Source organism: Erithacus rubecula, assembly GCF_903797595.1.
Source record: "Erithacus rubecula genome assembly, chromosome: 4".
Taxonomy (NCBI): Eukaryota; Metazoa; Chordata; class Aves; order Passeriformes; family Muscicapidae; genus Erithacus; species Erithacus rubecula.
In genome coordinates, this window is record NC_136686.1 from 68,145,544 (window position 1) to 68,160,277 (window position 14,734).

The following is a 14,734-nucleotide window of genomic DNA, read 5'->3' on the forward strand; positions in this document are numbered from 1 at the left end:
GGTTCTGGAATTCTCCAGGTTTGGTTTGGGAGATTCTGGAATTCCCCACAAGTTGGAACTTCCAGAACTTCTCCAGGTGTGGATCCAGAGGGATCCAGAGTCCTCCAGGTGTGGATCAGGAGGATCTGGAATTCTCCAGGTTTGGATCAGGAGGATCTGGATTTCCCCACATGTTGGATCTTCCAGGAGTTTTCCAGGTGTGGATCAGGAGGATCCCACATTCCCTTTGGGAATTGGATCACGCCTGGAGCTCTCCCAAGCTTCCCCCAGTGCCAATTCCAGCCCTGAATTCCCTTTGGGAAGGAGCTGAGCAGGAATTTCTTTGTGAAAATCAGGAGCAGCCTCTGGAACAGCCACAGCTGAGACTGGAAATTGGGAAAATTCCTCCTGGAGGGATTCAAATCCCAGTGGATTTGGAGGACCAGGATCCTGACAGAGCTGGGAATTCTGGGATTTGATCTCCAAGGACTTTTCCAACCTCAGAAATTCCATGATCCCACAAGCTGCATTCCAGGAATGGCTCCATGAGGAGATTCCCAGTTTGGGACAAGATCCGACCTCTTTGAGGGTTGGGATTGGGAAAATCCCATGGGAATTCCCAAGGAAAATCCGGAATTTCCAGCCTTTTGTCTTCCACCATCCTGGGAGGTTTTAAATCTTGGGATTTTTTCCCTGAGGAGCTTTGGAAACAGAGAACTTTGACCACTTCCATGAGCATTCCAGGATTCCTTGAGGATCTGGCTGGGAATTCCCAGGATTCGGGATATGGATGTGGTGGAAAATTTCCAGGATTTAGGGCCAGATTTTATTGTTGTCCAGAGTTTTTTTAAAGGAAAAAATGGGAATGAGGGATCCAGATGGGATCCCAGCATCCCCTGGAAAGGTTTCCATGGGATATTTGGGAATGTTGCTCCATGGAAAAGTTGAGAAGCTTTGGAATGGGTGGTGGTAAAGTCAAATTCTTGGGAATGTTCAAAAATTCTGGATTTGGGAATGTATGTTAGTGGTGGTCTCTGAGGACTTTTCCAACCTCAGCAATTCCATGATTTTCTTTGGGAATGAGGAAAAATCCTACTGTGGGCAGGAGAGGGAATGGGACAATCCAATCCCAAGAATTCCGTGATCCCAATGGACAAAATTCCAGGTATTTTTTTTAAAGACATGGAGCCTAAAAATCCAGGAAGGGGGTAAAAAAATTCCCCCTCTGGAATGGTGGGAATGAGGGAGAGCTGAAACATTCCCAGATCCTCTCCCTGCTGGAAAGGTCAGGAAGCAAAAAAAAATCAGGAAATGCGGATAATTCCGGCTCCGGTGTGTGGGAGGTTGATAAAAAGGATCCAAGGAAATATCAAAGGCCGGGATTTCGGATCATTAGGAATTTGGGAGCATCAGGAGCTGGGTGAGGGTGGGGAAGATTTAAAAAAAAAAAAAGGAGGGAAGAGGCTGATCCAGCTGATTTTTTTTTTTTTTTTTTATGGAAATGCTCAAAATCTGGGATATTCTGGTGTGGGGGAAAAAAAAAAAAAGCTGGAATGTTCTGCTGCAAGTTGGGAACGAATCCGGGACTCGGATTTCTCCAGAACATGAAGTTTCCCAGTAACCAAGGAGAGAGGAATTCCTAAAAATATCCATTCCCAAATTACCAGGCTGGGAGAGCGGATCCCAAAGATCTCCGGGAGGGGAATTTGGGAATGCTGCTCAGACCTGGAATTCCCGAGGTTTGGGATGAGGTTTGGGCTCTCCCAGTTTTCCAGAGGGAGGGAAATTGAGGCAGGGATGAGCTGGGAGCCCGAGGAATTCCAGGATTCAAATCCCAAGGAATTCAATGGAAATGGAGTTTGGGCTCAGGTTATCCCAAGGGTTTTGTTGGAGCGTTGGAATTCCTTCAAAACCGCAGGATTTGGGTGGAAATCAACAAAATTAGGAGTGGGAGACAATTCCCAACAATTCCCTGGCTGGATCCTGGTGGAAATCGGGATCTGATCCCAGGGAAAAGGGACAGGGTGAGATGGAACAGCTTCAGGCTGAGGCAGGAATGGAATATTTGGGAAAAATCCTTCCTGGAAAAGGTTGGGAAGGATTGGAATGGGTTGAGCGGGGAATTCCCATTCCTGAGGGATTTCAAATCCATGGATCAGGGTGGGAATGGCAGTGCTGGGAATGCAGGATTTCCAATCTCAGGGATTCCCAGATTCCAGGATTTCATTTCCAGCCCTGGAATGGGAGAACCTCGGGAATTTCCCATTCCTGTAGGGAATGGAGGTTTCAGGCTTGGGAATTCCCTTGGGAATAGGGAATCTCCCATAAATTTCTGGATTTCTCCTGGATTTTTTGGGTGGATGTGTCAGGTCCTGGAAGGAATTCAGTGGGAGATCCTGGAAAATTCCTGAGCTCCCTGAAATTCCCAGGTGGATCCCATCTGGAGGATGGATCCAGAGGGATTGGGATGGGAGCTGGGAATGCCCCAGGAGGTGGGAAGAGGGATGAGGATCCAGGAATTCCTACCTCTGGAATGTGGGTATGGAATTCCAGCATTTGGGAAGGAGCTCGGTGCACATGGAGAGAATTCCCTGGAATTCCATGGATTCCAGTAAATCCCATTCCCACACCAGGAAATCCCATGGGAATTTGGGTGGAATGGGATGGGCTTGGAGAGGTGGGAAAGGGCCAGGCTGAGATCCTCGAGAGGATTTTGGGAGAATCTCCAAACCTCTGGAGAACCCCAAATTCTCTGGAATGGGAATCCCAAGATTTCTGCTCTTTCCTCTCGGTGTAGGTTGATCCCAAAAAAGCACCCTGGGATTGTGGAAGTTTCCCTGCCCTGGGAATGGGATTGAAGCTCCTTTTTCCCACCCAAAGAATTCCAAGATTCCGTGATTTTTGTGGAATTCCATCCCTTCATCAGGGAAAAACCTGAGTTGCTGATGATCCCACACATTCCTGGGAATCCAAAGTTTCCTGGAGCCAAGGAGCTGGAATGGGCTCAGGGTCTTCTCCTGGGACAAATCCATGGGATGGACACGGAGCTCTAGGAAGAACTCTGGGAATTTTGGGATCGACCTTCACCGAGAGGAAAGAGCAGAAATTTTGGGATTCCCATTCCAGAGAATTTGGGGTTCTCCAGGATTCTCCCAAAATCCTCCTGAGGATCCCAACTTGGCCCTTCCCCACCTCTCCAAGCCCATCCCATTCCACCCAAATTGCCAGAGAGCACAAATCCATGAATTCCGAACATTTCCGAAAACTCCAAAAAATTCGGGAAAATCCCTTTTTTTTTTTTGAAGGATTGAAAACACAAATTCCCACCATCCTCCTCCCCACCACCAGGCATTGACCTCCAACCTCTACATAAAAAACGGGAAACATTCAAATCTTTTAAAGGATTTCTCCCGATTTTGTTGTTGTTGTTTCGTCGTTTTTCGGTTTTTCCGATTTTCCCGGTGTCGGGAATTGTGATCCGTGTTTTTTTGGTTTTTTGGGAGCGCAGGTGAACGGCGTGAACGTGGTGAAGGTGGGGCACAAGCAGGTGGTGGCGCTGATCCGGCAGGGCGGGAATCACCTCCTGATGAAAGTCGTGTCCGTCAGCCGAAAACCCGAGGCCGAGGAGGGCGGCCGTAAAAAGGGTAGGCGGGAATTCCAGGAATTCCGGGAATTTCGGGAATTTCGGGAATTAAGGGGTGAAGGGTGAGGGCGGTTGGGGTCTGGGATGGCCCCAGGGAAGAGAGGGAGCGGTGGGGTGGGAAAATTCCTGGTGGGAAGGGTGGGGTGTGCTGAGTTTTTGGGATGAGTCGTTTTTTGGGAAGAGTCGCTTTTGGGATGTGTTGGTTTTTGGGATGTGTCGGTTTTTGGGATGTGTCAGTTTTTGGGATGCATCATTTTTTGGGATGTGTCGGTTTTTGGGATGCATCATTTTTTGGGATGTGTCGGTTTTTGGGATACATCGGTTTTTGGGATGTGTCGGGTTTTGGGATGATTCGTTTTTTGGGATGTGTCAGTTTTTGGGATGCATAGTTTTTTGGGATGCGCCAGTTTATGGGAAGCGTCAGTTTTTGGGATGCATCGTTTTTTGGGATGTGCCAGTTTTTGAGATGTGTCATTTTTGGGGATGTGCTGGTTTTTGGGATGCGTCGTTTTTTGGGATGTGTCAGTTTTTGGGATGCGTCATTTTTTGGGATGTGTCATTTTTTGGGATTGTGTCATTTTTTGGGATGTGTCATTTTTTGAAATGTGTTGTTTTTTGGGATGTGCCAGTTTTTGGGATAAGTCATTTTTTGGGATGTGTCGGGTTTTGGGATGTGTCATTTTTTGGGATGTGCTGAGTTTTTGGGATGATTCATTTTTTGGGATGTGTCATTTTTTGGGATGCGTCGTTTTTTGGGATGTGTTGGTTTTTGGGATGTGTCATTTTTTGGGATGTGTCATTTTTTGGGATGATTCATTTTTTGGGATGTGTCAGTTTTCGGGATGCGTCCTTTTTTGGGATGTGTCATTTTTTGGGATGTGATTTTTTTGGGATACGCCAGTTGTGGAGATGTTTCCATATTTGGGTTGCGCCAGTTTTTGGGATGTGCTGGTTTTTGGGATATTTCCATTTTTGGAAAGCGATGGTTTTTGGGATGCCCCAATCTTCAGGATGCAATGATTTTTGGGATGCAATGATTATTGGGATATGCCCATTTTTGGGATGTGCAGATGTTGGGATGTGTCATTTTTTGGGATGCATTGATTTTTGGGATGTGCTGATTTTTGGGATGAATTGATTCTTGGCATGAATTGATTTTTGGGATGAATTGATTTTTGGGATGTGTTAGATTTTGGGATGTGTCCATTTCTGGGATGCAATGATTTTCGGGATGTTTCCATTTTTGGGATGCAATGATTTTTGGGATGTGTCTTTTTTGGAATGTCCAAGGTTTTGGGATGTGTTGATGTTGGGATGTGTCATTTTTTTGGGATGCATTGATTTTTGGGATGAATTGATTTTTGGGATGTGCCCATTTTTGGGATGCCCCAATCTTTGGGAATCGATGATTTTTAGGATATGTCTTTTTTGGGATGCCCCTGTTTTTGGGATGTGTTCATGTTGAGATGTGTCATTTTTTGGGATGCATTGATTTTTGGGATGCACTGGCTTTTGGAATGTGATGATTTTTGGGATGTGTCCATTTTTGGGATGCGATGATTTTCAGGATGCCCCAATCTTTGGGATGCGATGATTTTTGGGATATGTCTGTTTTTTGGGATGCCCCTGTTTTTGGGATGTGTTGATGTTGGCATGTGTCATTTTTTGGGATGCATTGATTTTTTGGGATGAATTGAGTTTTGGGATGCACTGGTTTTTGGGATATGCCCATTTCTGGTAGGCAATGATTTTTGGGATGCAATGATTTTCGGGATGCCCCAGTCTTTGGGATATGATGATTTTTTGGATATGTCTTTTTTTTTGGGATGTCTTGGTTTTTTGGGATGTGTTGATGTGTCATTTTTTGGGATGCATTGATTTTTGGGATGTGCTGGTTTTTGGGATATACCGGTTTTCGGAATGTTTCCTTTTTGGGGATGTGTTGGTTTTTTGGGATGTGTTGATGTTGGGATGTGGCAATATTTGGGACGTTTCAATTTTTGGAAGGTGCCAGTTTTGGGATGCACTGGTCTATGGGATGCAATGATTTTTGGGATATTTCAATTTTTGGCATGTGCCAATTTTGGGATGCTTTGATTTTTGGCATGCATTGGTTTATGGGATGCAATGATTTTTGGGATGTTTCTATTTTTGGGAAGTTTCCATTTTTGGGATGTTTCCATTTTGGGGATGCGATGATTTTTGGCATGTCATTTTTCGGGATGCGCCGGTTATTTGCGGTGTGCTGGTTTTTTGGGATGTGATGATTTTTGGGATGTGTAAGGTTTTTGAATGCCACAGTTTTGGGATGCATTGGTTTATGGGATGTGTTATTTTTTGGGATGTGATGATTTTTGGGATATGTCCAGTTCAGGAGATGTGCTGGTTTTTTGGGATGTGTTGATGTTGGGATGCAACGATTTTTGGGTTTCCATTTTGGGATGCACTGGAATTTGGGATGCATCAGTTTGGGTATGCATTGATTTTTTGGGATATGCTGATTTTTGGGATGTATCAGTTTTTTGGGATGCACCAGTTTTTGGGATGTGCTGGTTTTTAGGATGCAATGTTTTTTTGGGATATGTCCATTTTTTGGCTTGTGTCAGGTTTTGGGATGCATGGATTTTGGATGTGCCCATTTTTGGGATATATTGATTTTTTGGGGTGCACTGATTTTGGGATGTGCCCATTTTTTTGGGATGTACCCATTTTTTGGAATGTGCTGGTTTTTGGAATGCGAAGATTTTTGGGATTTGTCCGTTTTGGGATGTGAAGATTTTTGGGATGCGTTGATTTTTGGGATTTGATGATTTTTTGAGATGTGTTAATTTTTTGGAATGTGTCATTTTTTGGGATGCATTGATTTTTGGGTTGTGCCCATTATTTGGATGTGCCCAATTTATTGGGATGTGCTGGTTTTTGGGGATCTGTTGATGTTTGGGATGCAAAGATTTTTGAGATGTTCCCATTTCTGGGACGTGTCATTTTTTGGGATGCACCAGCTTCTGAGATGTGCTGAACTTTTGGGATACAATTTTTTTTTTTTTTTTTTTTTTTGTTGGGATGTGTCAATTTTTGGGATGTGCCAGTGTCTGGGATGTGTTGATTTTTGGGAATGTGGGAGGTGTCAGGGAAACTGAGGAAGGTCCCAACCACATCTGTGGAGTTGTGGTATTTTTTGGGAATGGTTTCAATTCCCAAGAGCTGGAATTTCTGGAATTGTGGGGGTTTTTGGGAATTGGTTGGATTCCCAATGTCTGGAATTCTTGGAGTTGTGGTGCTTTTTGGGAATGACTTCAATTCCAAAAGTCTGGGATTCCTGGAGTTGTGGTATTTTTGGGAATGGCTTCAATTCCCAAGAGCTGGAGTTCTTGGAGTTGTGGTGTTTTTTGGGAATGGTTTGGATTCTCAGGGTCGGGAATTCCTGGAGTTGGGGCATTTTGGGGCAATGGTTTGGATTCCCAAAGTCTGGAATTCTTGGTTTTGTGATGTTTTTTGGGAATTACTTGGATTCCCAAGGTCTGCAGTTCTTGGAGCTGGGGTGATTTTTTGGGAACGGCTTCAATTCTGCAAGTTTGGAATTCTTGGAGTAGTGAGGTTTTTGGGGAATGACTTGGATTCCCAAGGTCTGAAATTCCTGGAATTGTGGTATTTTTGGGAATGGCTTGTATTCCCAATGTCTGGAATTCGTGGTGTTGTGGTGTTTATTGGGAATTGCTTTGGGATGAAAGGACAGGAGCAGAAGATGGAAGTAGGGAATGGAATCAGGGATGGGAACAGGGAATGGAAGCAGGAATTGGAGCAGGGAATGGGAGCAGGAATTGGAGCAGGGAATGGGAGCAGGAATTGGAGCAGGAATGGAAGCAGGAATGGAAGCAGGAATTGGAGCAGGAATTGGAGCAGGAACTGGAGCAGGGAATGGAAGCAGGAATTGGAGCAGGGATAGACATGGGACAGGAGGGACAAGAGCAGGAAGATGGGATCAGGGAGATGGAAACAGGGAATGGGAACACCAGGATGGGAGCAGAGAGATAAGAGCAAGGGGTGGAAGTGGAGGGATGAAAATCAGGAATGGGGGAATGGGAGCAGAGGATGGAAACAGGGGAACAGGAGCAGGAAATGGGAGCAGGGAATAAAAACAGGGGGACAGGAACAGGAAATGGGAGCAGGAATGGAAACAGAGGGGTTGGAACAGGGGATGGAAGCACAGAGACAGGAACAGGGATGGGAGCTGGGATAAAAGTAGGGGATGGGAATGGAAGCAGGGAATGGAAATGGAACAGGAGCAGGGGTGGAAGTTGGGATAAAAGCAAGGGATGGGAACAGGGAATGGAAATGGGACAGTAGCAGGGATGGGAGCTGGAATAAAAGCAAGGGATGGGAGCAGCAGGACAGGAGGAATCAGAGCAGGGATGGATGGAAACAGGGATGGAATCAGGGATAGGAGCAGGAGATGGAATCAGGGATTGCAGCAGGGGGATTGGAGTAGGGGATGGAATCAGGAATGGAATCAGGGATAGGAGCAGGAGATGGAATCAGGGATTGCAGCAGGGGGATTGGAGTAGGGGATGGAATCAGGAATGGAATCAGGGATAGGAGCAGGGATGGAATCAGGGATTGCAGCAGGGGGATTGGAGTAGGGGATGGAATTAGGAATGGAATCAGGGATAGGAGCAGGAGATGGAATCAGGGATTACAGCAGGGGGATTGGAGTAGGGGATGGAATCAGGAATGGAATCAGGGATAGGAGCAGGGATGGAATCAGGGATTACAGCAGGGGGATTGGAGTAGGGGATGGAATCAGGAATGGAATCAGGGATAGGAGCAGGGATGGAATCAGGGATTACAGCAGGGGGATTGGAGTAGGGGATGGAATCAGGAATGGAATCAGGGATAGGAGCAGGGATGGAATCAGGGATTACAGCAGGGGGATTGGAGTAGAGAATGGGATCGGGAATGGAATCAGGTGGATGGGAACAGGGATGGAGCAGGGTATGGAGTCAGGGGGGTTCAGTAGAAAATGGAATCGGGGGAATGGGAGCAGGGGGATGGAATCACGGATGAGAGCAGGGGATGGAATCAGGGATGGGAGAAGGGGGATTGGAGTAGGAATGGAATCACGCGAACGGAATCAAGGGGATTGGAGTAGGAATGGAACCAGGGGGATAGGAGCAGGGAGATTGGAGTAGAGAATGGAATTAGGGGGATGGGAGCAGGGATGGAGCAGGGGGATGGGAGCAGGGAATGAAGGGGGGCCGGGATCGGGGCCGCTCCCAGCGCAGCACGCGGGGCTCGGGGGAGAGAATGAGGGAAGGGAGGGAAGGGAGGGAAGGGAGGGAAGGGAGGGAAGGAGGGAGCGCTGCTGGCACGAGGAGCTCCAATTATCCTGTCACGGCACAAAGGCACGAGCCGTGGGAACGGCTGGCAGCCTCGGGAATTCAGCCGGGAATTCATCCGGGAATAATCCTCGGGAATTCAGCCGGGAACCAGCGCTGGCAGCCCCGGCGGGGCCGCTCCTGCCGCTCCAGCCCGGGGTGAGCCGCTGCCCCTCGGCGCTTCCCGGCGCTTCCCTCATCCCGATCCTCCGGATCCTCGCGGCCGCTTTCCCAAGGGATCCGAGGGGCGCTGAGGGACCGGGAAGAGGTGGGGGCGGGGTGGGGGGCTCATGCCGTGTCCCCCCCACCCCGGTGACAGCGCCTGTGTGGGCCCGGCTGGGGCTGAATCCGCCCCGCTGGATCCCTGCCGCAGGCACAGGGATCCTTGGAGCTGCGGTTGCCATGGCAATCCTGGAGCGTTATTCCAGCATTGTCAGCGAGGAGCAGCGAGGAGGAGGAGGAGGAGGAAGAGGAAGAGCTTTCCACTCATCCTCGCCGCTCCAGGGAAAGGGGGGGTGCTCAGGGAATGCGGGATCGGGAGCTTTTGGGATCATCCCGGGCCATGCGCGCTTGGGCAGCTCCCGGCCGGACGCCGGCGCTTCCATAGCGTTGGGATCCAGCGAGGAGAGGAGGAGGAGGAGGAGGAGGAGGAGGAGGAGGAAGAGGAGGGGGGGGTGGGCTGAGGAGCTCCGGGGGCTGCGCCGAGGTGGGAAGAGCAGCCCGAGCTCCGGCTGGACACGGTCCCGCTTTTCCCTGCGCCCATCCCGAATCCCTGCCAGCCATCCCCGCCTCTCCGCGGCCATGCCTCGGACTCCGCGCTGAGCCGGGGGCGGGGAGGGGGGGCAACAACATTCCCAGAGGCAAAAAATCCCAGAGGCATTCCCAGAAAGGCCCGTGGGCACATTCCCGCCGGGAATCATGAAGAAGTTCGCGTCCACGCGCAGCCTCAATAAGATCCTGCAGCAGTGCGACTCCTCGTCCCGGGAATACGAGGAGATCCAGGCGGTGGAGAAGAAGTGGCACCTGCACCTGGCCACCCCGCGCAAATTCCGCGAGAAGAGGTGCAAGATGCCCTCTCTGTTCCTTGCAGCTCCGCCGCCTCCCAAGAGAGCTCCCAGCACCACGCTCACGCTGCGCTCCAAATCCATGACGGCCGAGCTGGAGGAGCTGGGTAAGGCCGGCGGCGGGATGGGATCCCTGGGGAATCCGGGGTGATGCTTGGGAGGCGTTTTCCAGCGGTTTCCCGGCGGTTTTGAGGTGTTTTCCCGGCTGTTTCCCAGCGGTTTTTCCGGCTCTTTGCGTGCGCGCCGTGGTGGGGGGTGGGGGTGGGGGGGGGGGGGGGGGGGGGGTGGGGGGGGGGGGGGGGGGGGGGGGGGGGGGGGGGGGGGGGGGGGGGGGGGGGGGGTGGGTGGAGGTTGGGGGAGGGGGACAGCAGGATTCCCGTCTCCATCCAGGGGATATCCAGGGGATATCCGGAGGGATATCCAGCGCTCCGGGGGCGCATCCCGGCGGAGGTGGGCGTGGGAAGGGTGTTGGGAGTCCTCCGGGTGGGTGTGGAGGGGTTGAATGTGCCCTGGCCTTGGGCATCCTGCTCCTTTCCCAGTTCCATCCCTGCTCCTTTCCCAGTTCCATCCTGCTCCATTCCCTGCTCCTTTCCCAGTTCCATCCCTGCTCCTTTCCCAGTTCCATCCCTGCTCCTTTCCCAGTTCCATCCCTGCTCCTTTCCCTGCTCCTTTCCCAGTTCCATCCCTGCTCCTTTCCCAGTTCCATCCCTGCTCCTTGCCCAGTTCCATCCTGCTCCTTTCCCTGCTCATTTCCCAGTTCCATCCCTGCTCCTTTCCCAGTTCTATCCCTGCTCCTTTCCCAGTTCCATCCCTGCTCCTTTCCCAGTCCTTTCCCTGCTCCTTTCCCAGTTCCATCCTGCTCCTTTCCCTGTTCCTTTTCCTGTTCCATCTCCTGCTCCTTTCCCCAGTCCTTTCCCTGCTCCTTTCTCTTCTCCTTTTCTTTCTCTTTTCCCTGCTCCATTCCCTGCTCCATTCCCTGTTCCTTTCTTTCCCTGCTCCTTTCCCTGATCCATGCCCTGCTCCATTCCCTGCTCCTTTCCCTGATCCATTCTGTTCCATTCCCTGTTCCATTCCCTGAACCTTTCACAGTTCAATTCCGTGTTCTTTTCCCTGCTCCTTTCTCTACTCCTTTCCCTGCTCCATCCCCCCTGCTCCACTCCCTGCTCCTTTCCCTTCTCTTTTCCCTATTCCTGCTCCATTCCCCTGTTCCTTTCCCTGTCCCTGCTCCCTGTCCCTGCTCCCTTCCCTGCTCCTCTCCCTGTTCCTCTCCCTGCTCCTGATTATTTTCCTGATCCTCTCCCTGTTCCTCCTACTCCTCTCTCTGATCCTCATCCTCTGCCTGATCCTCTCCCTGCTTCTCTCCCTTCTCCTGCTCCTTTCCCTGTTCTTGTTCCTTTCCCTGCTCCTGCTCTTTTTCCTGATCCTCTCTTCTCCTGCTCCTGTCCCTGGCTCTTTCCCTGCCACTGAACCTTTTCCTGATCCTTTTCCTGCTCCTTCCCCTGTTCCTCTCCCTGTCCCTGATCCTCTCTTCTCCCATTCCTTTCCCTGCTCCTGCCCCTTTTCCTGATCCTCTCTTGTCTTGCTCCTGTCCCTGACCTTTCCCTGCTTCTGAACCTTTTCCTGATTCTTTCCCTGTTCCTCTCCCTGGTCCTGTTCCTCTCCCTGGTCCTGTTCCTCTCCCTACTCCTGCTCCTCCTACTCCTCTCTCGCTCCTTTCCCTGCCTTCCTCACTCCTCTCCCTGCTCCTGCTCTTTTCTCTGCTCCTCTTTCTGATCCTGATCCTCTCCCTGCTCCTGCTTTTCTCCCTGCCCTGGATCCTACTCCTGCTCTTGATCCTGATCCTGATCCCACTCCTGATCCTGCTCCTTTCCCTGCTCCTGCTCCTCTTCCTGATCCTCTCCCTGCTCCTCTCCCTGTCACTGTTCCTCTCCCTGTCACTGTTCCTCTCCCTGCTCCTGCTCCTCTTCCTGATCCTCTCCCTGCTCCTCTCCCTGTTTGCTGCTCCTCTCCCTGTCACTGTTCCTCTCCCTGCTCCTGTTCCTTTTCCTGATCCTCTCCCTGCTCCTTTTCCTGCCTTTCTTACTCCTCTTCCTGCTCCTGCTCTTCTCCCTGCCCTGGATCCTACTCCTGCTCTTTCTCCTGATCCTGATCCTGATCCCACTCCCAATCCTTCTCCTCTTCCTGCTCTTGAACCTTTTCCTGATCCTCTCCCTGCTCCTGCTCTTCTCCCTGCTCTGGATCCTACTGCTGCTCCTGATCCTGATCCCATTCCTGATCCTGCACCTCTCCCTGCTCCTGCTCCTCTTCCTGCTCTTGAACCTTTTCCTGATCCTCTCCCTGCTCCTGCTTTTCTCCCTGCCCTGGATCCTACTCCTCTTGCTCCTGATCCTGATCCCACTCCTGATCCTGCTCCTCTCCCTGCTCCTTTTCCTGATCCTCTCCCTGCTCCTGCTCTTCTCCCTGCTCTGGATCCTACTGCTGCTCCTGGTCCTGATCCCATTCCTGATCCTGCACCTCTCCCTGCTCCTGCTCCTCTTCCTGCTCTTGAACCTTTTCCTGATCCTCTCCCTGCTCCTTTCCCTGCCTTTCTCACTCCTCTCCCTGTCACTGTTCCTCTCCCTGATCCACTCCCTGATCCTGATCCTCTCCTCATCCTTCCTTATCCCACTTCTCTCCCTGCTCCTCATCCCTCTCCTCTCCCACACCTGACATTCCCAGGTTTTTATTTCCCATCTCTGGGCACATCCCAAACCAGGAGAGCTCCAGGTGAGCTCCGGGAGAATTCCAGGTTAGATCCAGGTGAGCTCCAGGAGAGCTCTGACAGAACTCCAGGAGAGCTCCAGGAGAATTCCCAGAGATTTTCCGGGTTGCTCTGTCCCCACTGCCACTCCCCCTTTTCCTGCTGCTTTCCCATCCCACTCCAGATTCCCAGATTCCCTAAAATCCTCTCCACTCCCACCATTCCCTGCTTCCTGCTGCCAGAATTCCTTGTTTTTCCCAGCCCTCGTGGCCACCTGGGATGTCCCCAGGACCCCTTGGCAGGGTGGGAGCTGATCCCTCTCCATCCCTTCCCTTTTCCCGGAGCATCCACGTGGCTGTGGAGGGATCCCAATTCCTGGGAAAACTTTGGAGCATCCCTGGCAGCAGGGCTGGCTCCAAATCCATCAATGCTCCTCTTGCTCCGGCTTCCATGGAAATTTGGGATTTTCCATGTGGGAATGTGGCTGTGTGGCAGCCTGGAGACTCAGCAGGATCCCACATTCCCCCTGGTTTTCCATGTTTTCCCTGATTTTCCCTGTTTTTTATGTTTTCCTTGGTTTTCCATGCTCTCCACAGTTTTCTAGGTTCTCCCTGTTTTCCGTGTTTTTTCCATGCCCTTCCTGATTTTCCATTCCTTCTGGTTTTCCATGCTCATCCTGGTTTTCCAAGCTCTCCATGGTTTTCCATCCCCTCCCTCTTTTCCGTGCCCTTTCATGGTTTTCCATGCTTTCCATGGTTTTCTGTGGTTTTCCTGGTTTTCCATGCCCTTCCTGGTTTTCCACACTCTCCTTGGTTTTTCCATCCCCTTCCTGATTTTCCATTCTTCCTGGTTTTCCATGCTTTCCATAGTTTTCCATCCCCTCCCTGTTTTCCAAGCTCTCCATAGTTTTCCATGTTCTCCCTGTTTTTTCCATGCTCTCCATTTTTCCATTCTTTCTGTTTTTCCATACTCTTCCTGGTTTTCCATACTCTCCCTGCTTTCCATGTTCTCCCTGGTTTTTCCATCCCCTCCCTGTTTTCCAAGCTCTCCACAGTTTTCCATGTTCTCCCTGTTTTTTTCCCTGCTCTCAATTTTTCCATTCTTTCTGGTTTTCCATACTCTTCCTGGTTTTCCAAACTCTCCCTGCTTTCCATGTTCTCCCTGGTTTTTCCATCCCCTCCCTGTTTTCCAAGCTCTCCATAGTTTTCCATGTTCTCCCTGTTTTTTTCCCTGCTCTCAATTTTTCCATTCTTTCTGGTTTTCCAAGCTCTCCCTGCTTTCCATGCCTTTCCTGGTTTTCCATGCTCTCCATGGTTTTCCATGTTCTCAGTTTTTCCCATTCTTTCTGGTTTTCCATGCCATCCCTGTTTTTCCATTCCCTCTGTTTTTTTCCAAGCCTTTTCTCATTCCCTGTGCTCCTCCTTGGAGCCAGACCCTGCAGAACCAGGACAGATCCCAACATTCCCAGACTGGATCAGCCTGGATTCCCACCCTGGGATTCCCACCCTTGATTCCCAGTGCTTCCAGACCATTATTCCCAATCCAAAGGCTCTTTTATTTTTTCTTTTTTTATTTTTTCCTGGGAATTCTTGGCTGCAGAGCCAGATCTGCTCCTTTTTCCCACTTTTCCCCCATTCTGGGTCCTTGGATTCCTCCTTCCACCCTCCCAGCAATTCCCAGTTTGCCTGGAGAGGGGTTGGGAGCAGCAATCCCAGAAGGATCTGGAGGCAATTCCAGCTCTAATCTCACAATTCCCGTGATTTTTCCTGGGAATTGCAGTGCTCATTCCACTGGATCAAGGAATGGGCTGAAGCCATTCCAGGGAAAACAGGGGATCCATCCTCTTCCCATCCTTTGCTCTGGGTTTTCCTACGGATCAGCATTCCCAGGATTGAGTTTGGAGCCACCTTCCTTCCCAAGAACCTTCAGGGAA

General features: G+C 50.4%; 1 protein-coding gene across 1 annotated transcript in view; it reads left to right on the top strand.

Annotated features, from left to right (window-relative positions):
- SHANK3 (SH3 and multiple ankyrin repeat domains 3) overlaps positions 1-14,734 on the top strand; it is a gene marked incomplete at its 5' end in the record, with an annotated part of 112,189 nt that overhangs the window by 61,224 nt on the left and 36,231 nt on the right. The window contains 2 exon segments of the mRNA XM_079304483.1: positions 3,488-3,623; positions 10,088-10,168. Of these exon segments, the coding sequence (XP_079160609.1) occupies positions 3,488-3,623; positions 10,088-10,168 (217 nt within the window).